Genomic DNA, 24942 nt, shown 5'->3' with positions numbered 1-24942 from the left:
TGTAGTACTGAGAAGGTCTGTGAGAGGTGACACAACAGTGGAGAAATTACAACAAAAACCCCTATAGTACCTACTCATACCCAAGAATCGGCGTAACTCACGCTTGTTGCGGGGTGTAGGAAACTCAAGTATGGCAGCAACCTTGGCCTCAACTGGCTTGACACAACCCTGGCCAACTTGTTTCCCCAGATAGGTTACCACAGCTTTTCCTATCTCACATTTTGCAAGATTCAAGGTTAAGGAGGCAGCCGTAAGGCGATTGAATACTAACTCCAAAGTTTTGACGTGATCTTCCCAAGTTTTTGAATAGATGACTAAGTCATCTAAGTACGCATCACAATTTGGCACTCCTGTCAAAACCACCTGCATAAGGCGCTGGAAGGTGGCAGGAGCATTTCTCATGCCGAAAGCTAAAACCTCATATTGCAGGAAGTATTCGGGGGTGACAAATGCAGAGATCTCAGATGCCCTTGAAGTTAGGGGGACTTGCCAATAACCCTTTAACAGGTCTAATTTTGTGACATACCTAGCAGAGCCTACCCTGTCAACACAGTCTTCCAGTCTAGGCAGAGGGAAAGAGTCAGGTTTCGTTAAGGAGTTAACCTTACGATAGTCGGTACAGAAACGATAAGAGCCGTCGGATTTGGGCACTAACAAACAAGGCGAACTCCATGGACTTTGACTATGCACTGCTATTCTATGCTGCAGCATGTACTCCACCTCAGATCTCATTATGTCACGCTTTTTAGGGTTTACTCTATAAAGGATGTTGCTTAACTGGAAGAGATTCACTCACATCAATGTCATGTTTTAACATGGTTGTTCTACCAGGCACGTCAGAAAAGATTGAAGGATAGTCCTGAACCATTCGAATAATCTGCTCACTCTGTTCTTTTGTCAGGTGTACCAGAAAGCTCTGCAGGTCACTCAATATGGCAGAGTTTTGAAGCCGTTTAGCTACAACTTGCACATCCTTTCCAACAGGCTCATCCTCTGGAATCACACCAGCAGTAGCAACAGCAACAGATGGAACAAGGGAAGAAACACCTTTCTCACCACGCACAATAAACTGCTTCAACATATTTATATGGCATATATAGTCTTTCGCCTGCGATCAGGAGTGTGAATGGCATAATTGGTGTCACTGAGCTTTTCTTTGACTTCATAAGGACCCGAGAATTTAGCTTGGAACACAGAACCCGGATCAGGCAAGAGAACAAGAACACTATCACCCGGTTGAAAGCTACGACTCATGCTTCTCTTATCGTAGCGGGTCTTCATTTTTGACTGGGCTGTAACCAAGTGTTCTCTAGCAAGTTCGCAGGCCTTATGCAATCGCTCACGAACAGTGCTGACATAGTCAAGTACAGTCACAGGAGAGGAGGCTTTAGCTAATAATTGCTCACTTAGCAACTTCAAAGGACCACGTACAGTGTGCCCAAAAACAAGGTCAGCGGGGCTAAACCCAATACTCTCTTGCTCTGCTTCACGGATAGCAAACAGAAGGTATGGAAGACCCTCAGCCCAATCCTTCCCACTGGCTAAGCAATAAGAGCGCAACATTGATTTAAGGGTTTGATGAAATCTTTCAAGTGCGCCCTGCGACTCAGGATGGTACGCACTTGAGAGCTGATGTTTAACACCTAATTCAGCAAGGGTCTGAGTGAATGCCTTTGATGTAAAGTTAGACCCTTGATCAGTTTGCACAACACGAGGCAGTCCAAAGGTGGTGCAGAACTTCACCAACTCTTTAATTACCACTTGGGCTCTAATTGAACGTAAAGGTATCGCTTCTGGGAAACGTGTTGCGGTACACAGGATTGTCAAAATGTATTCGTGTCCTGACTTGGATTTTGGTACAGGACCCACACAGTCGACAAGGAGTCGCTCAAAAGGTTCTCTCATAACCGGTATCGGCTGCAAAGGGGCAACTGGTATATTTGTATTGGGCTTCCCAGCCAATTGGCATACAGGACACGATCTACAAAAGTTAGACACATCTGATTTTAATCCAGGCCAATAAAAGTACCGGGAAACTCGACGAAAGGTTTTTGTGACACCCAAATGCCCTGATAGCACATGTTCATGACCCAGTTTTAACACCTGCTCTCGGTAATCAGCTGGCAATACAATTTGAATCGATTCTTGTGAATCCTCGTGAGCTTCATGCCTCCACTTACGCATGAGCACTGTATCTTCAAAGAAATAAGCTACCTTAGCATTAGACACTTGGCTCAGGGGGACAGCAGCTTCAATGCATTTCACCAATGAAGGGTCTAATTTCTGTGCAACAGCCAATTGTTCCCTACCAACTTTTAAAGGAACTATAACTGCGTTCTCGGTATTAGGGCACACTTCTGGCTCTACTGCCTTCTTATCTTCCACAAATTCATCATGCGCCACCAAAAACGATTCAGAGAGATCCACCATGTCTCTGAATTTAGCCGACTGGGCACGCGTCACAACGCACGCAGGGAAAGCTGCAGGAAATTGACGGGCAAGGTCAGGTTGCTCACATAATTTAGGGGTATGGACCACAATTGGACGGGGAAAAACTTCACCCCCAGCGAGGTCATTTCCAAGAATAACGCCCACACCCTCGACAGGTAACTGAGAACGTACACCAAGTCTTACAGTACCCGATACAAGGTCTGATTTCAGATAGACATTGTGAAGAGGAACATTTATACACTGCATTCCAATTCCACGTATAAGCACGTCTGCACCAGAATAAGTCTCTGTAGAGCGGGGCAATAATTCTTCTAAGATAAATGACTGAACTGACCCAGTGTCTCGTAAAATGGTGACAGGTTTACACTCAGAATCAACTGAGACAGACACTGAACCAGTCAGTAGGAAAGGCTGATAGGACAGAGCGGTCGTGTGGCTTTCCTCGCATACGGGGTGTACGAGTGCAACACTTTTAGATTTGGAAGCGGAGTTCTTTTGCTTCCACGCTTTACAGTCAGAAATTAAATGACTGCTATCGAGACAATAAAAACAAACTCGTTTATCATTTGGAGCATTCTTACGGCGCGCACCTGACTGAGTCTCACCTTTGCCAATGCGTGAGAAAACACGTGTCGCTTCCCTATCAGATACTTCACAAGTAGAAGGGGACACATTAACACGACGTGCGGGGGGGAAACACAGTCCGATGGGTCAACACAAACTCATCGGCTAAAACCGCGGCATCGGAAAGGTTTGCAACTTTCTGCTCATTTAAATGGACAACAACATTCTCTGGAATAGAACTTTTGAAGTCCTCCAGCAAGAGCAGCTCTTGAAGCTGATCAAGAGTCATGATCCCACTGGAAAGACACCATTTCTCGAAAAGGGTTTTCTTCTCCCTTGCGAACTCAACATACGTCTGTTTGGCTGTTTTCAAATGTGACCTAAATTTTTGACGGTATGCCTCAGGCACTAACTCGAACGCTCGTAGAACGGCAGACTTCACTATATCATAATCAAGGGACTGATCTATTGGTAAGGCAGAGCAAACCTCTTGCGCTTTACCAGAAAGACTGCACTGCAATAGCAGAGCCCACACATCTTTCGGCCACCGCAATTTCGTAGCGATCCGTTCAAAAGCAACGAAATACGAATCCACTTCCGCTTCTCTAAACGGTGGTACAAGTTTAAGATACTTGCCAACATCAAAATCTGCCTCAGGAGTCACATTATCCATTACTTGAGGTACAAAAGCAGCAGGTGAAGCGACGAGCGATACAGCAGAGGGGAGTCTAGAGCGGGGCATAGGAACCGGTTTTCGATTCAACTCCTGAGCACGCAAATCTAACTGACGCATCTTAATGTCCCTCTCTGCTTGTGCCTCTATAGTACGAAGCCTGATCTTTTGCTCTTCACAGTCCTGCTTTTTTATCTCCAGATCTAACTCCTTCAATTTTACAGCTAACATCGCTTCACTCAGAGACTCAGCTGCCAGCCCAGGAAAAACCTCACATGACACAGCCTCTGCTGTGTTCCCAGGTTGTTCCTCAGCACTGACAGCAGAGTAATCTGGTAAAACTCCATCATCAACCAGCTTTCCCCGCAAGTGATCTTTTATTACTTGTTTAGTAGCCTGCCTTGAAACCTCAACATTAAAGAAATCTGCAATCAACAGCAAATCTGCCCTTCTGCAGCTTTCAAAAACCTCTATGTTAGGAGAAATAGTAAATGACATCAAATCAAATTCCATAATTCTAACTACCACAGGAGCCTTTCCTCCTCACCAAAAAGAAAACAGCCAAACAGAAGAGAAAAAATGAGCAGATACTTACAATTACAACGCGGTACACTTTCACAAGAAAGGACGAGCCCCCACTTGTTACGTGCTAGCCCTTTTATTTTAAGTCTAGGGGGCCTAGGCATAGCAGTAACAAAGTTTTGGAGAGAGAGAGCACAGGTACTTCTTGTCTCTAGTCCCAGTAACACACATCCAAAACTAGTGAGCTTAGAAAAAGTATTTATTGAATCAAAAGAATAAAGATAAAAGGAAACAAAACTTCAGGAGGGGGCAAAGGCCAACAAAACAAACAAAAAGGTTTCTAACTCAGTTTTAACCATAACTTACCTAAACATTAAAACAAAAAGTAAATAAATAACAAATAAAGTTCCCTTTCTCCCTAACTACCCATAACCAGGAGAAAAGCAGATTCAAACAAAAATGGCACCCACCTCCCTACAAGTTTCCTTAAAAGAAAATCTTAAATTCTAAACAAAACCATAAGTCTTCAACTATATCTACAATTACACCAATAGTTAACAGATCTCAACAACATAACAGGATGAAGCTATCTGGAACAAGGGATAAGAAGTCCAAGTGGCAAGTTAGCATCTGCAACCCTCTCTCTCTCCCTGTTGTGGGATGGTGCTGGCTTTATATGCTGACATTCTCCCGGCTGCAGCCAATCAGTGGAGCTGAGGTTAATGGGCAGCAAATGAGCAACAAGTGATCCCAATCACCAACATGAACATGGTGGCAGTAGACATGGAAGAAACAAAAGAAAACACCACAAAGCACATAATGATTACAAATAAATAAAAAACAAACAAAGTCTTAGGACGCAACACTACTTTGGATGCAACTAGCTGAATGAACTCTGTACATTGTTCGGTTCCGGCTGTAGTAGAGCCCGTGCAGCAGGGCAATTGGGTGATGGTGAGATGCTGTAGTCGCGGGACAAAACACCACTCTTCCGTTCCGACTACCATAACAAATAGATTCTCCCCACTCATTGAAACACCCACTGTGAATCCTGTTGAATGTGCCCTAGTTATTGGCGATTCTATTACACGGAACGTGAAAATAGAGACACCAGCCAACATAGTCACATGTTTGCCGGAAGCCAGAGCGTCTGACATCAAAGCAAATTTAAAAGTGCTGGCTAATGCTAATCGTAAATTTTCTAATTGCCAATTGATGTTCAACAAAAAAAAACAGGGCTGGGTTTCCCAAAACCTCCTTAACGCTACGTCGTTCTTAAGTTACACCTTAAGCTGTACCTTATCGTTTATACGTGTTTCCCGAAACGTTCTTAGTTAAGTATACCTTCTGTAAGTCATACGTTCGGAAGGTTGGTATGGACCACTCTTAGCTTTACCTTATCACTGTTGCAAGTCTATACGAATATAATTCTGAAGTTTTAATACACCCAGACAGTGTTCAATTAGGCTAATTCAAGTGTTTTCATGCAAAGAATAAAATTGTCATTACACTGATTGTTCTTAGATTTGTAATTGTATTATTATACAATATTATTAATTTAATTAAAGAGCGCTTTTAAAGGCCAGTGAAAGCATAGGCTACTGACAGTTATGATTTAGCATTTCAAAGATTGGCATTTAAAGACATTCTTAACTCTATTGGAGTTAGACAACACGTGTCAGGACCTACTCATTGTTGTAATCATACTCTAGATCTAATATTATCACACGGAATAAATGTTGATGGCGTTGAAATTCTGCAGCAGAGCGATGACATCTCAGATCATTATCTAGTCTCGTGTAAACTTCATTTAGCCAAGGCTGCAAAGCCGACTCCGTGTTACAAATATGTTAGACCTATCACTTTTGCCACTAAAGATTGCTTTATTAATAATCGTCCTGATCAGTGTCATCATCTCAGCATCCCAGGTAGCTTAGAAGAACTCGATATTGCGACAGAAACTTTTAACTCTCTCTTCTCCAGCACTTTAGACACAGTTGCTCCCGTTGCGCTTAAAGAAGATTAAAGAAAATAGTCCAACGCCGTGGTACAACGAGCTTACTCTGTATTCTTCTGTCAACACTGCACTGGCTCCCTATTAAAGATTGTATAAATTTTAAAATATTGCTGATCACTTACAAAGCACTAAATGGTTTAGCTCCCCAGTACTTTAGCGAGCTCTTAACGCATTATAGTCCTTCACGTCTATTGCAATCTCAAAATTCCGGCCAGTTGATAATAGAATAAGAATATCAAAATCGACTGCTGGTGGTAGATCCTTTTCCTTTTTAGCAACAAAACTTTGGAACAATCTTCCTAACATTGTCCAGGAAGCATGACACACTCTGTCAGTTCAAATCTAGACTAAAAACACATCTCTTTGGCCTAGCATACACATAACACATTTATAGACTTCTATAATTCAATGTTAGGCTGCATAGATTAGGTCAGCTGGAACCGGGAACACTTCCCATAAATCCAGATGTGCTTGTTACATCATAAGAAGGATGGCATCTACGCTAATATTAGTCTCTCTGTTTATCCGAGGTTTACCGCAGTTACCGCAATTCCCATTTGCATGGCTACGCAGATGTGACAAAAAATGTCTGTATTATAAATTTTTTAGGCCAGACAAGTAGTTTACTGAGGGTTGATTTGTAAAGAAGGACTACACATCTGCGGACATATATATTCAAACGCGCATCCTGAACACGTAATGCGCATGTGTGCGCCATCTGCGCATTTGAGGTTTGCGCAGAGATAACAGATAATCGTTTGCACCTTCGAACCTATTTCAGGGAGTGTGTTTTCGAGACACCAGGCACTGTTTTGTCTGGATGGGCGGCCGGAGCGCTTTAAGGATTTTCCTGTTAGAACGGTGTTGTGTTAGCGGTCCCTAAGTTAATAACTAGAGCTTTAAGCCCTAAGATTAAATCTAGAGCATACAGGGAATGGTACTGAATACCATTCAGACATTCTGTTTAATTCCAAATATTCCTCTGATATTTGGAGACCTTGTTGATCAAACACTGGCATTTACTTCTTTTGTTGCAGATCACTAACATAGTGTTTTCTCCTGTAATAACAGAAAGTATGACCTACTATCTGAAACACCTTATTGTAGAGCATCATAGTCTCTTTAAAGAGTTATATTCACATAAGAATTTGATTCCAAAGCACCATTACATGTTACATTGTCCACGTTGCATATTCGCAAGATTGGTCAATTTGTACATGTATGGTCAATGCGTTTCAAAAGCTAAAGACAAGTTTTTTTTTAAAACAGTATAAAAAAACATCACAAAGTCTCTTGCATTAAAACACCAGTATGCAACAGCCTATCATTGGTAAAGTTCACATGTTAGAAATGATGAATATGGGCCCTTAAAAACTCTGTATGTTGAGGATTCGCAATATCATGACACTATTCTTGAAAGGTATCCACATTTTTTGTATAATTAGATCACAGTAGCTTCATGGTTAAGGGATTCTGGAACTGAGTATCATCATGACCTACTGGTTTGCACTAAAATGGAAAAGTGCAAAAGTTATTTTCAGTAAAATAGCTGAAATTGTTCTTATAGATGACCAAAACGTTTTGGTGACTAAACACTTCGAAACTGTTGGTTTTGTCAAATATCTTCATGCTTACTGTACAAGAGAACAGAATATTTCTGGTTTGTCAAGAGTAGAGGAGCTTCCTTTTTTCAGACCATTTGATTTACAAGCATCATATGTTTTTTTTTTTTTCTGAAAAGATTCCCTGTCAAAAAGCACATTTCATTAATAAAAAATCCAACAGAAAGTGTGACATCTGCTGGATTTATGAATAAACTCTTAGTGTTAAAATGTACTCTGTGAGTAATGTACATAATTCACACTATCACACAGAACTATTGAAACCACAAAAACACACTTAAAACGGCCTAAAAAATAACTTCAACAGGAAACATTACTTTGGTTGTGATTGAACTCAAATAGAAAACTCAAAGAGATCAATTAAAACTGACAACCAAATCTGGCCCCAACTTTTCAAATCAATAATTGAACCAATTGTTTTATATGGCAGTGAAGTGTGGGGTCCTCCTATAAAATTAGATTTCTTAAATTGAGAAAAACATCTGATTGAAACTCTACATTTGGAATTCGGTAAAAGAATTATTAAAGTCCGAAAAACTAAAGTTCAGTAGTTGTTTCATGACTCCTGTATTATAATCTGTTTTATTTATTATTATTTATTTTATTAGTATTTGTTATTATTACTTGCTATATCTAGCCATGTGTTTATATAATATTGTCTATTTTTATTTAGTTTTATTATTATTATTATTTTCTCTACATAGGCTTTACGAAATGTTCACATGTACTAAATCATTTTCTATGTTGTTTTAATGATTTGGCAATACAAAATGTCATGCCAGTAAAAAAAATGTAATTGAGAGAGAGAGAGAGAGAGAGAGAGAGAGAGAGAGAGAGAGAGAGAGAGAGAGAGAGAGCACGCGAGAGATAAGCCCATTTCTCGCGAGAGTTTTCCGGAAAACGGTTACCTATAAACCCGATCACGAAGTTTAGCTCTTTGGCTGTGCTCAACTGCTCAAAATGACACTGTTAAAGTGTCAGCATTGTATTGGAGAAGATAAAGCAGCAGAGGACACAGATCACGTGGAGGTTTGGTGTTATTCATGTTATACAGCAGCTGTTTTACCATTAAAGAGAAAAGCCTGAGGTTATGTGAGCTAGCTGGCTAACGTTAGCACAGCTGACTCGATTTATATATATTTACCTTTATCGTTAACACTACGTTAACATTATATAGCTCTTTAGCCTATTAAAGTAGTGTTTTAATGAAAGAAAGTTTTGCTTACTATTATGAATCGTTATCATAGTTATAGAACAGTTATACCATTGTATAATAACCGTAGTTATTACCTTTTGGTAAAACCATGTGGCTCTTCAGTGCAATTGTTTTTTTTGTTTTTTTACAAACCGAAATATATGTGTCTAAAAACACACGAAGAACCAATCACCACTGCTGCCATAGTCAAAATGTGACGCATTTGATAATGCTATAAATCTTGCTGCCAAAACACAATAGTTAATAAAGCTAAAGTTATTAAACCAAATACTTTTTAAAATGTAAATAATATTATTTGGCATTGATTTCAAGTGATTGTAAGAGCATTTTCCATCAAACTGTCATTAATGTGAAAAAAAACAACAACAAAAAACCCCATAAAACATACACATAATAAATTGTAAAGTATATGTGATGGAAGTATTTGCTGTACTGCATATAAGTTATGCTGATTCAAACACAAATTCGTTGTACTGCAATATTTCTTCAAAAACATGTTATTATAGTAATGATAATCCAATTGGAATCTTCATTAAGAACAATAAAAATGACACACACACACACACACACAAAAAAAAAAACCTTCACAAGTAAATTACAGTTATTAAATCTTAGGCAATAAATGTGTTTAATTGGCATGAATATTTCACAATGCAATTAAAATTGAAGGTGACAGAGCAATAGAATCTTGACCTGGAGATGTTATTGTGAAATTAATTCAGTGTGTTTTATTACCTGACACATTGTATTGCAGAAAATTTTGCCACCAGGGTACAGTCATCTGCTGTGTCGTCATGAACTGCTGGAAATGTCAGGGGATGTTGAAAACTTTCGAGCGTGTCTTAAATTGCAGCTGACTACAAAGGAGGAGGTCCAAAAGTGGCTGGAGGACTTTCAAAAGACCTCAGCTTTAACATGGAGGAAATCCAGGACATACCCTGATTCTGGACGCTACAACAAATACAGAGTAGGAACAACCTGTTATGTATGTGACAGAGCTTAAAAGGAGCCGTATGTAAGATTGTGGCCAAAACTGGTACTGCAATCACTTTCAAATTACTGTAGAGCGGTGTATCCCCTCCCCCTCCCCCCTGACTCGAGGTTGCCAGATAGGCTGCAGGATCCAGCAGGAACGTAGGCTGCTACGTAGCTGTGGTAACTAGAGCAGAGCTGGCAACCCCGATGCCGAAAACACTACTGACTTTGTGATTGGTAGATAGGTGGAGGGTGGCGCTTCAGGCCAAAACACAAGATGACAACATCAACATCAGTTGAGGGCTGCAACTTCACTTTTTAAATGACAATATCCTGGCCGGACTACTGTTGTCAGTGATATAAGTATTTGAAATGAACATGATTTCTTAATGTCTAGTGACATATCAGGGCCATTTTATGATTAATTGAAATACATTTCTTACATACAGCTCCTTTAAAGGCAACCTGATATCAAATTGAGTATCAAACTTTCTTAAGATGTTCCTGTTCTTATTATCTTATAATGCAATTCATTAGAGTAATAACATTCTCTAAAATGATTAACGATGATGTAATAATGGTTACAGGATTAAAAGCAAAGAAGATAAAAAAAAAAAAAAAAAACCCACCTGATTCCATATTCAGTTTAAACATTAAACGTAAGGCCATTCTCTCAAAACTGCTTAAGTACTGTATTTTGTATGTACCAGGTGGATCTGAGATGCCAACACAAAACATACAGTTCATCATCCAAGACATCCAAAAATACCAACTGCCCTGCTACCATGTTTCTAATTCTCAAGAGACATATGCATGAAAGAAAGTCCAGGTGAGATAAAAATAAGACTAAGCACAAAATAGTGCACAATAGTGCTAATAGTGCTTAAGCACTAAGCACAAGCACTACAAAACCACCAAATTTTTAACACCCAAACATTTGGTCATTAGAAATTGAATTTTCAATAGGTCATACAATCTATTTTGAAACTCTGTGTTAAAACAAATCTAATAACAATCTAATCTATCCTTCCACAGATCAGGAGACCCGCACATAGAAGAGGGCTATTTCCTTCATGTGAACTTGAGGAACGAACATAATCATAGACTGAACACTGCTGAGGTCATGAGGTGGAGAGATGTGTCTAATGACACCATTGAAAAGCTACATCAGCTCTACAGAACTGGTCACTCTCCTTCATCTGCACTCAAAAGCATTAAATACAACCTGCAGGAAGAGGAAGGTGATAACTACATTTACGCTATTGCAGATCGATCCATTTGCCCGGACCTTCAGTTCTGCTACAGGTCTGTCATTCAAGGGTGTTTGATAAACTATAGTAAAATCTATATTTAAAATGTGTTATGTAATGATAATGTAGTGAAGCTGTTTATGAGTCAGTAACAACAAAGAATTTTCATTATAAAAATATCTCTAGTTCAAAACAATATTTGCATTCATGTTTATGTTTTTTTTTTTTATCCTAAATAATTTTTCTATAAGATTTTAAAATTTGACAAACTTAACTAACTTACTTAACTAACAAACTTATTGACCTTGACACAGTCATGACAGCCTACAGGTATCCTCCCTGTGATACCATTTTCTCTTTAATGGCTTTGTACATGTTGGTCACACCACACTGACCTTAATTTGGTGGACTTAAGTTTTCAATATATTACTTTTTCTTTGAAAAATATTTTTATAAAACTTTTTTTCAACACCACTTTGACATTTATGCCCCACAAATTGAAAACACGTTAATTGCAGAAGTGCATAAATTCTGTTTTATGTTAATATACATGTTGTTACTACTGAATTATGAGCACTACTTTTTATTATATTTCACTACAGATTATACTACAAGCTTTATCAAAAGTCATATGCTGAACCTGCAGGTAAGATGATTCTGGCAAACCTGCAGTGTCTAGAAAACAGTTTAGAGCAGTGCAGCGGAGATAGTCAGTTTATTGTGGCCATGTTAATGAAGTGGGTCACACAGGTGTAAGATGTTAGAGTGGACAGAAGAGTTTTGTAGATTAATCTGGCAGTTTTGATATGTGTTTGTGTGCGTAATATATATACAGTAGTCAACATTTGAAGTGAATCAAAACCTTTCATCAAAGTTATACATGAATTTTGATCAATACTGTTCTTGTCTTAGGACAACTTTGAGGAACTTTTTTGATCCACTTCAAATGTTGACTACTGTATTTTATTAATATTCAAAATTATAAAACAAATAGTTGCAGTCCCAGATGCAAATCCATCTGTGCTAAAATACACCATATAGAAACAGCTGTTACAAGGGTGCATGCTGGGACTGATGTTGAACTCAGTTGCGGGGTTTTATTTAAAAGTGATAAATAGGAAATAAACAAAGACAGTACTGGATACAAGGAGGTAACGTTACAATCAAGCAACAAGGTATAAGGATATATTGTGAATATACTTTTGTGTTTGGTAACAACAGCCTTTAATAGTGACTACATTCACAATATAGCATGGCAATTTATTACAATATGTGTATAAATAGGATGGATACTTTAATTTGAAAAGTGCTACAAATATATTCAACATTTAAGTCCTTTTAATCAAATCAAATGATATTAAATTACATGCAAATGCAGAAGATTTGTTATTAGCGTTGTTTAATCCCAGCATTTTTCTTGTGAAATATGGGTGTCTATTCAGAGAAGGACATTTCAGAAGAGCTTTTTAAACCATTAGAATTGGAACAGTCATGGGAGACGACAACAGTGACAGGTGAGTATGTCCCGGTTGAAATGAAACAAGACTATATCATTAATAGTTGTCTACAAAGAGATATTATAGAAATGATTTACCAACATTTTGCCCTTTCTCTAAAACAGATGGACACACTACGTGCATTGAAGATGGGGTGTCTGTTACTACTCTACCAGTCATCACCACAGGTGAAACAACTCATCTTTTGTCACTTTGTTTGACTCAGTTCACATGTGTAGATATGAAACAGGTCAGCAGTGCAAAAATTAATGTCTATCTATCCATCATGTAATGCTAAATAACTCCATTGCAATAGCAAGAAATTTCATGTTTATGATCAGTACATTTTCTCACCCGCCAATGGCAAGTGTAGCAAAAAGTTCCAAGGACCCAAGAGCAGACAGATGTATAGTCAACTTTACTGAGAAAGTTCAAACTAAAAAAAACAGTGAGCCTCCTTACTCCAGGCCAATTCAAAATAGCCAGACAAAGACTGGTCAGCCAAGCGAGAGTCCAACCAGGAGTCCATCCAATCAGTTATCAAATCCAAATTGTAAGCAAGAGGGGAAGTCAGACAGGTGAGCAGGTCAGAAATGAGATTAAACGGGAATAACCGGACAAACCTAAAACAGAGTCAAGAGCAAGCACAGGTCAGACACAGGCCAGAAGGGTGAGCTGAACCAATCTAATCTCCAGAGCCAGGGATGTAATGGTCAGCATCAGGATGGGCAGTCCGAGAGCGCTGTGCTCTGGAGACAGGCAACCACAGATCTAACTGAGCAGAGGACAATTTCGTGAGCAAGACAGGAAAATGGACTAATAGACTAGATCGACTGACAAGACTAACAGGCAAGTTTGATATACTGGCAAAGAAACATGAAATTATGAATTAGAAATGTGGATGTGAATGAGATTGTGGAGGTCAAAAGTTGCTTATTTGTTTTGACTCTTTATGTGAGCTGTGTCTCGATGTTTTCTGAGATTAAGATTTAATATGGAAGCAGACGTTTTGTTTATTTGTATGTCTTCTATTTAGAAGGAGAAGATTTTACAGAAGACAATGAGCCAGGCCCAAGTACGTATTTTTTTTCTTAAAGGTCCCGTTCTACGTGATCCCATGTTTCAAACTTTAGTTAGTGTGTAATGTTGTTGTTAGAGTATAAATAATATCTGTAAAATTATAAAGCGCAAAGTTCAATGCCAAGCGAGATATTTTATTTAACAGAAGTTGACTACAAAAAACGGTTCGATTGGACTACACCCCTCTACTTCCGTCATTAGTGACATCACCAGAACCGTGTTTAGACTAACCACAGGAACACAGGCGTATTGATGGCGAAATGTCAACAGATGGTTGATGTTTATCTATAATCGGATACCGCAAAAGTTTAATTCGAAGTTAGTTTGCTCTGTCCATTTCACCACGGACTGTTTTTCTAACCTGGGATAATATCAAGCAGGCTTCTCTCAGCGCTTCTCTCAGGGGACAATTTCAACTATTCCAGCAAGCGGTAAGTACAAGTAGTGATTTAATATGGAAGTAGCGATCAACTTCACATCGTTTCTCTTAGTAGGATGAAAATAATCTAACTTAAACTGTGATTAATATACAGAAAGCGATCAAAGAACAATCCCTTTCCAATCGTCCAAGCTGTCAATCACACAGCGCGAGTTTATGGACACTTGCCAACACTCGTTATGAAATCAATGACGCTGTTACAATGCACAACGAAGCTCTTACTGTATTTATATGCCTCATGTTTGCATTGGTGAAATCATTAGTGAGTGCAGAAACTGCGTTGCAATGATAAGATCTTTTTTCACGCGATCAACAGGCTGTCATCTGCTCAATGCTCGTCACTGCAATTTTTTATGTGATTGAAAGAGATCGAAATACTTAAAAAACTTCTCACGATTCGTTAATCCCGATAGCTGTAATAGTAAAAACGTATAATAGCTGTAATAGTAAAAGTTTTCCAGATAGTTCCACATGTAATGCCAGATATTTCATATGCAAGCATTTCAGCCAATCACAGCAGAGGGCGTTTACACTGAAGTCTCTCAGCAGACACGCCCCTTCAAACAGAGTGTTCAAACCAGGGAATGAAATCAGGCTAGGAAATATGCCTTTTATTTCTAAATTATAACAATTTTTGATCTAAAAAACATACTAACATTATAAGGGCACCCCTGGAAACATGATATACAATAATAAAAATAATCCATGGAATGGGACCTTTAAAGCATTTTACATTAAAGGGAAGAAGTCTGTCATCATTTACTCACCCTCAGATTGTTCCAAGCCAGTATGAGGTTTTTTTTTTTCTGTTGAACACAAAAGACAATATTTTGAACTTGAAGAATGTTAGTAACCAGACAGTTGGCGGTTACGGCAGCCATTAACTTCCATAGTAGGAAAAAAATACTATGGAAGTCAATGGTTACTGTCAACTGTCTGGTTACTAACATTCTTCAAAATATTTTCTTTTCTGTTCAACAGAAGAATGAAACTCATACAGGTTTGGGACGACATGAGATAAAAAAAATTTGGGGTGGTGAACTATCTCTTTAATAAGACTAATCCTGTTAACAGACAACACAGTCATTATCATTGTATCTATCTGTTAAGGCGGAGCTGAAGAGGTCGTTGGGTCTTTGGATGGACAGCTCGAGGAGATTTTTGGAATGCTAAAAAAGAAGCTAAATGAGGATGCAAGTTTTACACCACCTATAAGAGCGTTTGTGTCCAATTTCTTTCAAATAAAGACTGACAGTGCCCTGCAGTCATCACTTTTTTGTTTTGGTAAGGCCACTCAGACAATCAATCAGATCAGTGTACAACCAGCTGCAGGTCCACGGAGGAAAGGGGCTCTGGCTGGACGTAGAGCTGTTGGCAGACCCCGAAAGAGCTCAAGAAGAGAGCACCCATACTGCAACAGCAAATCCAACAACACTCCCCAAACTCTCACATTCTGTTTGCAGGAAAATAACACCCTTGAGAAGACAGTCCTCAACACACCACCACCAGCTTTTGGTGTGTGTGTAGATCCAACTACTGTCTAGAGTATATTACATTAATAAGCCTTAAGAAGCTGGGCTTTACAGTGAACATCATGAAATCATCTACTTTATATTCCTGGTCTTCTTGTGCACAATTCAACAGTGCATGTTGTTCTAGAAGAGGAAATGTTTGTTTTTGTATATTTAATTACAATGTAACGACATACTGATTTTGTTCTGATGTGTGGGTATGAAACACTTTTCACCATGCAGGTAAATCACTGGATAAAATCAAGTTCCACCCTACTTTTTTTTTTTCTCATTGTACTCTGCAGTGTCACATTATGGAAGTAAATTGGGCTGTTAAAGCTGTTTCATGTTCACTTATTATAATGACTGCCATATTTTTAAAGGTGTCCAGACACCTAATGTTACAATTACCTTTTAGGTTAACAACCTTATATGAAGAGAAAATTTGTTCCTGATACCTTCATTTTCCAGACCAATGCAACTTTTTTTTTTTTTTGCAATGATCTTTACTGTTGTGTATACACCACCTAAGTTTTATTCAGATCCAGTACCGCAACAAGCTGTCTGTGGTGGCCAGCTTAATGTGGTTTCATTATTTACATTTATTATGACTAATGGTCAAATCTTACTCTTTATGCACATGGACAAAAAAAATATTATGCATCGTTTTGCCATTTCTAAATGATTTTTTTTTTTTGGACAAAATATACCTTGTCAATTATTTGTAAATTCATGGGTTTTCAGTCCCATGAATGGTATGGTATATTAGCATAGTTGTGCTTTATAGACAATGTTATTTTCCCTGGAAGGCACTACAAATACTTGCCTTTGTAAAGTACTCAATAATAAACCTGTAAGATCACGATTAATACCAATATATCTGTGATTAAAGTATTTTATATTGCATTGCTGCCATAAATGTCATCACAACAAAGGATTATGAAAATTCACTCAAGGTAGGACACCATCTTGGGAACCTTTAACATTTTATGAATTAGAAATGCACCAACCCTAATCTGTTATTCTGTCTAAGGATATTGTTACAATTCACCCATTCAAAATTAAATGGATTTGTTGGTTGTCCACTGGAAAGCTTGATTTTCCAAGAAAGGTTATTTCAAATGGAAATGCATTTACTGTTAGAAACCATCCCAAAAAGTCATTTTTCTATTAATTGACAACTACGGGTTTTATGGGATTTGTGCGATTAATTCCATTTTCATCAAACACATTTACATGTACTCACGAGTCAAAATCTTTCATGAAATTGTTTAATTCATAGATGACAAACCACAGCAGAATGAATTGGTTGTACAAAATATCTTGGCACCGGAGAGTAAAAAACCCTTTTCATAGTACGGATAGAATATTAGGATATACTTAATTCCCCAGATTATTTGAATTGGTTTTATATTGAAAACTGCTTTGTGATGCATGGTTGATGTCAAAGAACAACTTCTTTCTTGTAGCCCAATTATATCTTCCCTGGGTCCTCCTTGAGTGTAACGGTTCTGTTGAACACCAGCTGGGGAGGAAGAGGTGACAGATGAGACAAGTGTTTTCCTCTACTGTATGTTAATCTTTTTGACAATTTAATGTTTCTGGAAATACCTTTTCAGATGTGCTATCAGGGTCCACAGAAAAATAACCCACTCTTTCAAACTGAAATTTATCAAACACTTTGGCCTTGCCCACGGAACGATCCACTAAGGCACTTTCAATCACTGTTAAGGAATTCTAGGAATAAAAAAAAAAAAAAAAAAAAGTATTTTAAAAATGAGAAATGTCAGTAACACTTTACTTCATGTAACATGAAGTTAGATGGTTACATGTAACCAAAATGTCTATATTATTGCATTTATTTTCTGCAGTTGCATATTGCACAAAATCATTAGTGGTGGTTAGGTAATCATTTAAGGGGCGGTTTCCCGGACAGAGATTAAGCCTAGTCCTGGACTAAAGTAACCTTTTAAACCAAATCAACAGAAACCTACTTTCTCTGTCATTGTTTTAAATATTCCTAGACTTGGTCTAGTCTGCAGTTTAATACGCTGATTTCACCATGTCCCTTAGGGGTTTAGTAGATTCCACAGCTGATGTGTGCAGGTAGTTCTTTGCTGTTTGCTTCAAAAGAGATCTCTTGTTCAGTAAAGTTTGTTTGATTGCATTATTTTTCTGCTGCCATTGTTTTCCTTGGATTTGCTTCTCAGTTCCATGCAATTTTAAGATTTTCTTGGTTAATTCGATGTTTTATAGGCAACCTCTGTCATGCTAATTCAGATCAGCACAGTTGGTTTTAAATTAATCTTGTTTATTTTAGTTCATACTCTACAGTCCAGGTGTTAGTAATCTGTACTTAATCTGTTTCAGAAAGCCATTTTTTAAGACACGATTGACTTTTCTAGATTAAGGCCTACTCCTGGCTTAATTTAAACTCTGTCCGGGAATCCGCCCCTTAGAGTTTGCACTTTGGTGCATAGCTCATTTTAGTTTGTTGTAAACAAACTTCATTTAAAAATTCTAGTTTATCTTATATAATGTATTGCCTTACAGGGTTAATGTCACTCAGGAATCCAGCAGGAACTTCAGCTGGGTCCTCTGGGTGTTTATGGAGAAAACTACAGACAAAAACATGAGAGTGAGGGTAAAACATACACTTGTCAAAAAGACGCGAGACATAAAATATTAAAATGAAATAAAAACCTCTGGTTTGACAGCACACAAGGAAACTTACAGGCTTTCATACAGGCGCACTTCACACCGCAGTGGCTCGCTCACCCAATGAATGAATGCTTTGGGTTTCTCCACAGAGTCTGAGGTGACACACATCACCTCTAGCTCGCACACTTTACCACAGTTATCCTGACAAGAGAAAAGACATTTAACTCTACAAAGCCTACTGTATTATATTTGATATGCAAATTTCTAAGGCCTCTAAATTATCAACATGATCAAAACTTTGCTGAGAAGCCTGTTGTACACAAACTTCTACATGCCTTTTGATCAATCAGCTTATTTTTTTAGCAACTAAAAGATTCTCAACAAAAACATATGCAAACTTAAAAAAAAAAAAAATTATGCAAACTAAGTAGATCATGTGAGCTAAGTGAGTGGTGTTTCACCTTGATGACGCGCTGTACAGAGATGACGTATCCTGCATGTCTCAAGCCTACTGGCTGATCTGGAGTCAGACGCTTATAGCCCTTCTCCATTACCTACAGCAAACACACAAAACAGCAAAAATTGTCACCTCTGCTTATATGGGATGCTGGTCCAATTCAAAACAGATCCTCATATGAAATAATCTTAAAAACACCTCTCTAAAGTCACTCTGCTCAATAAAGATGGTCTTTGAGAAGGAAACCACGTGGCTGCCCTTGGCTTCATTGGCTGGGAAGTCTGGGACTCGAAGCTCCTTCTGAATAGGGGAAAAAACAGAGGAGTGATCCACTGCTGTTATGAGAGTACGCTTGCTACACTGCATCTACGTATATCATTAAACTCCATTAACACATGGCTGTCTGAAATACTTGATTTTGATTGGCATTGAGCAGTAAATATATTTTTTGGTTAACCTAAACTATGTTTGACTGTTGTCCATCCATAGCACAACGTGTGTGTGTGTGTGTGTGTGTGTGTGTGTGTGTGTGTGTATGTATATGTATATGTATATATATATATATATATATATATATATATATATATATATATATATATATATATATATATATGTATATGTATATGTATATGTATATATATATATATATATATATATATATATATATATATATATATATATATATATATATATATATATAGGTATAACCTTTATGTTTCTCATATCATTGTAAAGTCTTTGCATCTGAAGACAACTAGCAACTATAGTAAAAATGACCTTAGAGGACTTCAGTAGTATTTGTTAGTAGAGAGCATAAAACTGTAAGAGAGACAGAGCTGGATGACAGAAAAAAGGACACATTGATGCTAAATATGTGAGCTAATTAGTTCATAACTTGATAAGTAATTTGGATTTAGATTTTTTTTTTTACATAAATGAATACTGTAACATTGCAGTGTTTTTGTTTTGTTTTTTTGCAAGAGATATTGTTTTGTTTTTTTGCAAGAGATATTTTCTATTTTGTAATGGACTGTTTTGTTATGCAAGCTTTTAGCTAAACTAGAGAGTTCAACAAATTATTTCATTTCCATCTGTTATTTATTATTTGGTTTATTTGGCAAGTAGCCACATAATAATCATGATAATGTACCATCTGATGTACCATCTGTGACGGAGACTCAGATGAACTCGGGTTGAGATCCATGTTCAGTTTATTATATAACTGGAGTGTCAACAAACAAACAGGCGTGGGTCGAAGCACCAGGATTAACGGCAACGTAGATAAAGCAGCAAACGTCATAACAGGCAGGTAGTCAGGGCTGGCAGCGAACAATCACAGAGTAATCCAAAACAAGGCAGAGTCAAAAGGCAGGCAGCAAGGGTCGTAACAAGTCCAAAAACAGCAAGGGTCAAAACCAGACAAGATAAAGTACAAGGGAAAAACGCTCAGAAATGTCAACCGTGGCAAAACAAGACTTCGCACTGAGCTTGGCGTGCTCAGGGCTTCAATAGTCTGCAAAATGGAGTTCAGGTACGTGTTTAATCAGTCCAGGTATGTGGGTTGCTTGGAAATGTTAAAAAAAGTCATTTCACTCGGCGGCCATCTTTGAAACGCCTCTCGGCCGTGCAAGTACAGCTCCTATCTCTTTGAAAGGGTAAACATCAAATTCTCCAAACTTGAAATCACCAATAAAATCTGACAACAACTGTCTCAAATTTTGTTTCTAAACACCCAAATCATGACAGAAAATGATCATTTTCAGGCTGGATCAAGCTAATGCGCATGCGCAGTGGAAGCGTGCGTCTGACTGTTTCTATAGGAACCGGAGCTTCTAGCAGCAGCTGCAGTGACTTTACCCAGGGCTGGACTGAGAGAAAAAATAATAATCAAATAATCAGCCCTGGCATTTTGGCTTAGACTGGCCCACTATGATCATAAACTTTGCACGCCCTTGAATATGTATACCAACTCCTATTCCTTAAAACCACTAATGCCATGTAAAGAGTGAGTAGGAATGAGTGAGAGTTAACAGATGAAATAACTCCAAAATTAAATTTATTAATACAATTGAACTATACCTCCACAGTGATGAATCCTAAATCGAGCTATAAGTTGCATTGGCATAGCAATACCAGTATTTCCCACAGGATATTTGGTAAAACTGTGGTGGGTGAACTTCCGGCCTTCTGGGGGGGTTCATTTTTATTGTGCGATAATGACCATCTGGCTGTAATTAGCGAGAAAAGCTTGTGTCAGCTTGTCATTATTACAAAATTATTACTTAACCAGAGGTGGATTAGTACCCCCAGGGGCCCCTGGGCACTGAAGCTCATGGGCCCCCCTCCCCTACCTGACAACCACACCCTCCAAAGGAACACACGCATGCACGCACAATACTAAGGCCCACCAAGTGTGGAATTTGACATGCCAATCACTATTGGTCAAAAGCTGAATGATCAGTTCACAAGACAATGATACAATTTTTTTTTTTGAAAAGTAGGGCTGCACGATTTGGGGAAAATGTCATATTGCGATTATTGAGGTCAATATTGCGATTGCGATATAGTAAACTAATGGTTTCATGAGTCCAACTTGCTTGGTTCTCAAGTAATATTTTACGTAGCGCACAAAAAAATATGTATGGTATGGTATGGTAGATACCATATCTAGATACCTGTATGGTAGATCCGGCCCTGCGCTTAACTGATTTTCTTTCTTTTTTTTATAATGACTGGCTAGCTGTATATTATGCCTTATGTAACAAACATTCATGCACTTTTTTGTACCTGTGCATTGGTTGGTAGGTTAGTTATGGTGACTTTCAGGGGCTCGAGTATGGCCATGGCACGAGGGGCGATGTCATTAAGGATCTCCCTTACACACGACTCCAACAGGTGTGGCTCCATGGTGGTCTGGGCAACAGTCACACCCACCTAAAAACAAACAAAAACAAACAAAAAAAACATGTCAACAGCAGGGTACAGTTTCTAATGGTGGTTAACCAATATATCAGCAATGGATAAAAGGGCAAACATCTGGATTTCTTTTTTTAACGATCAGAATCGGCCAATTAATTTTTCTGTTTGACAGTTTGGTGTTAGATGCAAGACTTATTTGGAATTCCACAATGAAACACACAACATCTATAACATTCTATAACAACGATATTTGTATTTCTCCAAAACGTAGCAGCTAGAGTTCTTTCTATGCATTTGATGTTTTGTATTGATTATCTTTGAACTGATTATGCAATTGGCATTGATACATTTACCTGACATAATAAAAAAAAAAAAAATTCAAACATTTGATTTTATTCTAATAGACTCTGACATTATTTTCAGTAAAGAGTTAAAAAGAATAGTCAAACATTCGCTCACATTTAATGATGCACAGATATCATTAAAAGCTTTTCATTTATGGAGTCAGATGAAATAATGAGAAAACACATATGAATCAAATTCCTTTGCCACGAGGAAGGACACTAATGCGCAAAGACCTTCACCCGCCGATCGAATGCCTCCTTTGGGCCGATTGAGCGGGGGTTTATTACTGTGAAGCTGCTTTGATACAATCTGTATTGTAAAAAGCGCTATATAAATAAAGGTGACTTGACTTGACTATAACAATTGTCATATTCCATCAATATTTGGCAAACAAGCAAAATTTGAACACCCAATAAAGATTTAATTCCACGGACCTTGTAAACTTTGGTAAATTCAGCTATTAGATCAGTGGTTCTCAACCTTTTTAACTCTAAGGTTCCCCACGGTCCAAGACAATATTCAAAGGGCTTCCATATTTCTGGTATTTATGCTGTAATGATTAAAGTAAAAAAAAAAAAAAAAAAAGAAGCTTTTTTAAAGCAAAAAAAAAAAAGAAGCTTTTTTTCCAGATTTTTTTTATTTACAGAAACTAGGAGTGGCAATACACTAATCAGCTACACCATTACATTTTTTACATTGATTATATCATTACAATGGCACCAAGGGGTGGAATATATATTAGGCAGCAAGTGAACAGTCTGTTCTTATATTTCATGTGTTAGATGCAAAAATATGCAAGCGAAAATATCTGAATTAGGGCTGCACGATAAATCACAATTTACATGAAATCGCACTTAAAACGATTTGGCTTATCGCGATTATGAAATCGCAAAGGCTGCGATTATTATTTATCGCAAGCACAGCTTGTCATTGATGTACAGCTCTGTAAACGCTACTCCATCTGAGAGCCCTGTGAGTTTGAGTCACTTATAATGTGCATTTGAAAAAGCAACACGCGTCAAACATTTCCAAAACATGAGAAGCATTTATGAACCTATTGTCCAACAAAAGACAACATTTAATAACATGCTTTTACTCCAAACTCACTTTATAACGACAGTTGAGCATCCTTCTATGAGATGATGTGGCTTCTTACATAGAATAAGGTAGTCATGTACATAGTCATGTTTAATCAAAGCGTTTCAATCTTCTGTTTATTCAGCTACAGTAATAGTATGATGCCTGATAGGGATCTCCTGAAATGATGTGTGTTATCTACTTCTGCGGCGGGGCATATTTGGCGTCTGCGTGAGATGCCCTCCGGCGTTCAGATGGAGCAGCATTTACTTCCGATCAGCCGTGTTGCACTGACAAGCTGCGCATAAAATAATCAGTCTTTGCCAAATCGCGCGCGGTTTCATTGCAATTAATTGTGCAGGCCTAATCTGAATCACTTTGACAATGACCAAATAGTGGTGGCTAGATGACTGGATCAGAGCATCTCCAAAACAGTATGTCTTGTGGAGTGTTGTTTTATTTACCATGTGAATGTGTTGTCTTCTATCATTAAATTTTGTGATGTGATACAGTATATCAGCAATACTCTAAGATATCAAGTTTCTAACAAACCTATCCTTATCTTAAAGCTCAATTAAACCGTTATTTGAAAATAACTTAAATTTCAATCTGTTCCTCAAACAAAGCTATGTGACTTCAGAATGTAATGGAAAATAAGTCAACTACCTTTATAATACTTTTAAGGTGCTTTTGTATCCAGACACAAAACTTAAAAATCCATTTATTTTAATTGCATTGTAAAGATAATTGAAAATAGTATTCTAATTTTCTCTTTTTGTGCATTATGGAAAAAATTTAAAGTAATTTAAATGTATGAGAAAATGACAATTTACTCCTAAAAATGACCATTTAAAGTTTTTGATGAACTATTCCTGTAAATGTCTTGCAAATAGCATTAAATGTTGTGTTTTGAATTTGTGGTGATTGAGGTTGACAGACGCACATAATTTGCAGAGTGATCGGCACTGATAGTTGCTTTGTGATATTATCCGTTATCGGTAAAAATCAATGTCGATATTTTACAGACGTTTTTAATTAATCTGTGATCCTCTGTGGGAAACAGTGTGAGATCTCTTTCGCACTTTTAATAACTTCAATATTAAGCACGTCCCACAGTAGACTGCATTTTACGAAAGTCATGTTACATGATTTTACTGATTTTCACATTAAGTTTGGGCTTTTAAGGAGGAGCAAAAGTGCACCACTTTCATGAAAAGAAACAGAATGAAACAATCTACACAAACACATGACACATGCATAGGTAGGGATGGTTATTGTTAAGGTTTTAATGAGCTCTTACCAATACTGCTTATTGATCCGGTACTTTAACTGTTCTTATCGGTTCTTTTTTTTTATTTTATTTTTTTATTAAAAAACAAAAATGAAGAATTAACAGTGCTTTATATTCTGAAATGTAAAATAAATATCTATACCAAAATAAAAAGCAATGTTTGAGCAAAAATATTATATAAAACATCGATTTTTAGTGTTTTATATGCATAAGATAACATACAATAGAATAAAGAACAAAGAAACAAGTAAATTTTTTTCCAGGAAGGTCTATTAACATTACTGTTCCGGTAAGTAGATATAGCCTACAAAAGGAATCTAAGAAATCCACTTAAGACATAAACAACCGTTTAAGTGAATACTCCCCAAGCTGGCCA

The 24942-nt window shown here is 37.6% G+C and overlaps 2 protein-coding genes across 3 annotated transcripts in view; one reads left to right on the top strand and one right to left on the bottom strand.

Moving 5' to 3' along the window:
* The first annotated feature begins 8681 nt into the window (after nt 1-8681).
* Nucleotides 8682-16693, top strand: LOC311278508 (uncharacterized protein). Of its 2 annotated transcripts, XM_084389403.1 has the most exons (9): nt 8682-8878; nt 9820-10032; nt 10751-10869; nt 11076-11345; nt 11893-11936; nt 12733-12804; nt 12912-12974; nt 13823-13861; nt 15416-16693. In XM_084389403.1, exons 1-9 carry the CDS (start codon nt 8810-8812, stop codon nt 15847-15849), a joined length of 1323 nt encoding a protein of 440 aa, XP_084245529.1. In that variant the 5' UTR covers nt 8682-8809; the 3' UTR covers nt 15850-16693. The 2 variants fall into 2 exon arrangements, with proteins under 2 accessions (XP_084245529.1, XP_084245530.1); XM_084389404.1 differs by lacking the exon at nt 13823-13861 and having other exon boundaries at nt 8725-8878.
* A 378-nt stretch (nt 16694-17071) lies between these two features.
* The window catches only part of qars1 (glutaminyl-tRNA synthetase 1), a 40058-nt gene continuing 32187 nt past the window's right edge, over nt 17072-24942 (bottom strand). Inside the window, exons 17-23 of the mRNA XM_084389402.1 lie at nt 21722-21868; nt 19133-19234; nt 18939-19031; nt 18551-18678; nt 18368-18434; nt 17428-17553; nt 17072-17341 (exon numbers count right to left, since the gene is read on the bottom strand). Of these exons, the coding sequence (XP_084245528.1) occupies nt 17291-17341; nt 17428-17553; nt 18368-18434; nt 18551-18678; nt 18939-19031; nt 19133-19234; nt 21722-21868 (714 nt within the window). The 3' untranslated portion in view covers nt 17072-17290. The remainder of the gene's footprint in view (nt 17342-17427; nt 17554-18367; nt 18435-18550; nt 18679-18938; nt 19032-19132; nt 19235-21721; nt 21869-24942) is intronic.

The sequence above is a fragment of the Rutilus rutilus genome, assembly GCF_951802725.1.
Source record: "Rutilus rutilus genome assembly, chromosome: 19".
In the NCBI taxonomy this organism is placed as follows: Eukaryota; Metazoa; Chordata; class Actinopteri; order Cypriniformes; family Leuciscidae; genus Rutilus; species Rutilus rutilus.
The sequence above is the reverse complement of the archived record's forward strand: the minus strand, read 5'-3'. Positions and strand labels throughout refer to the sequence as shown.

What these genes read in the sequence shown, in the direction of transcription:
- LOC311278508 (XM_084389403.1), top strand. Translation starts at nt 8,810, where the DNA reads ATGACACTGTTAAAGTGTCAGCATTGTATTGGAGAAGATAAAGCAGCA. An exon ending in TCTACCAGTCATCACCACAG is followed by an intron (nt 12,975 to 13,822) that starts GTGAAACAACTC and finishes TCTTCTATTTAG; the next exon opens with AAGGAGAAGATTTTACAGAA. An exon ending in AGACAATGAGCCAGGCCCAA is followed by an intron (nt 13,862 to 15,415) that starts GTACGTATTTTT and finishes CTATCTGTTAAG; the next exon opens with GCGGAGCTGAAGAGGTCGTT.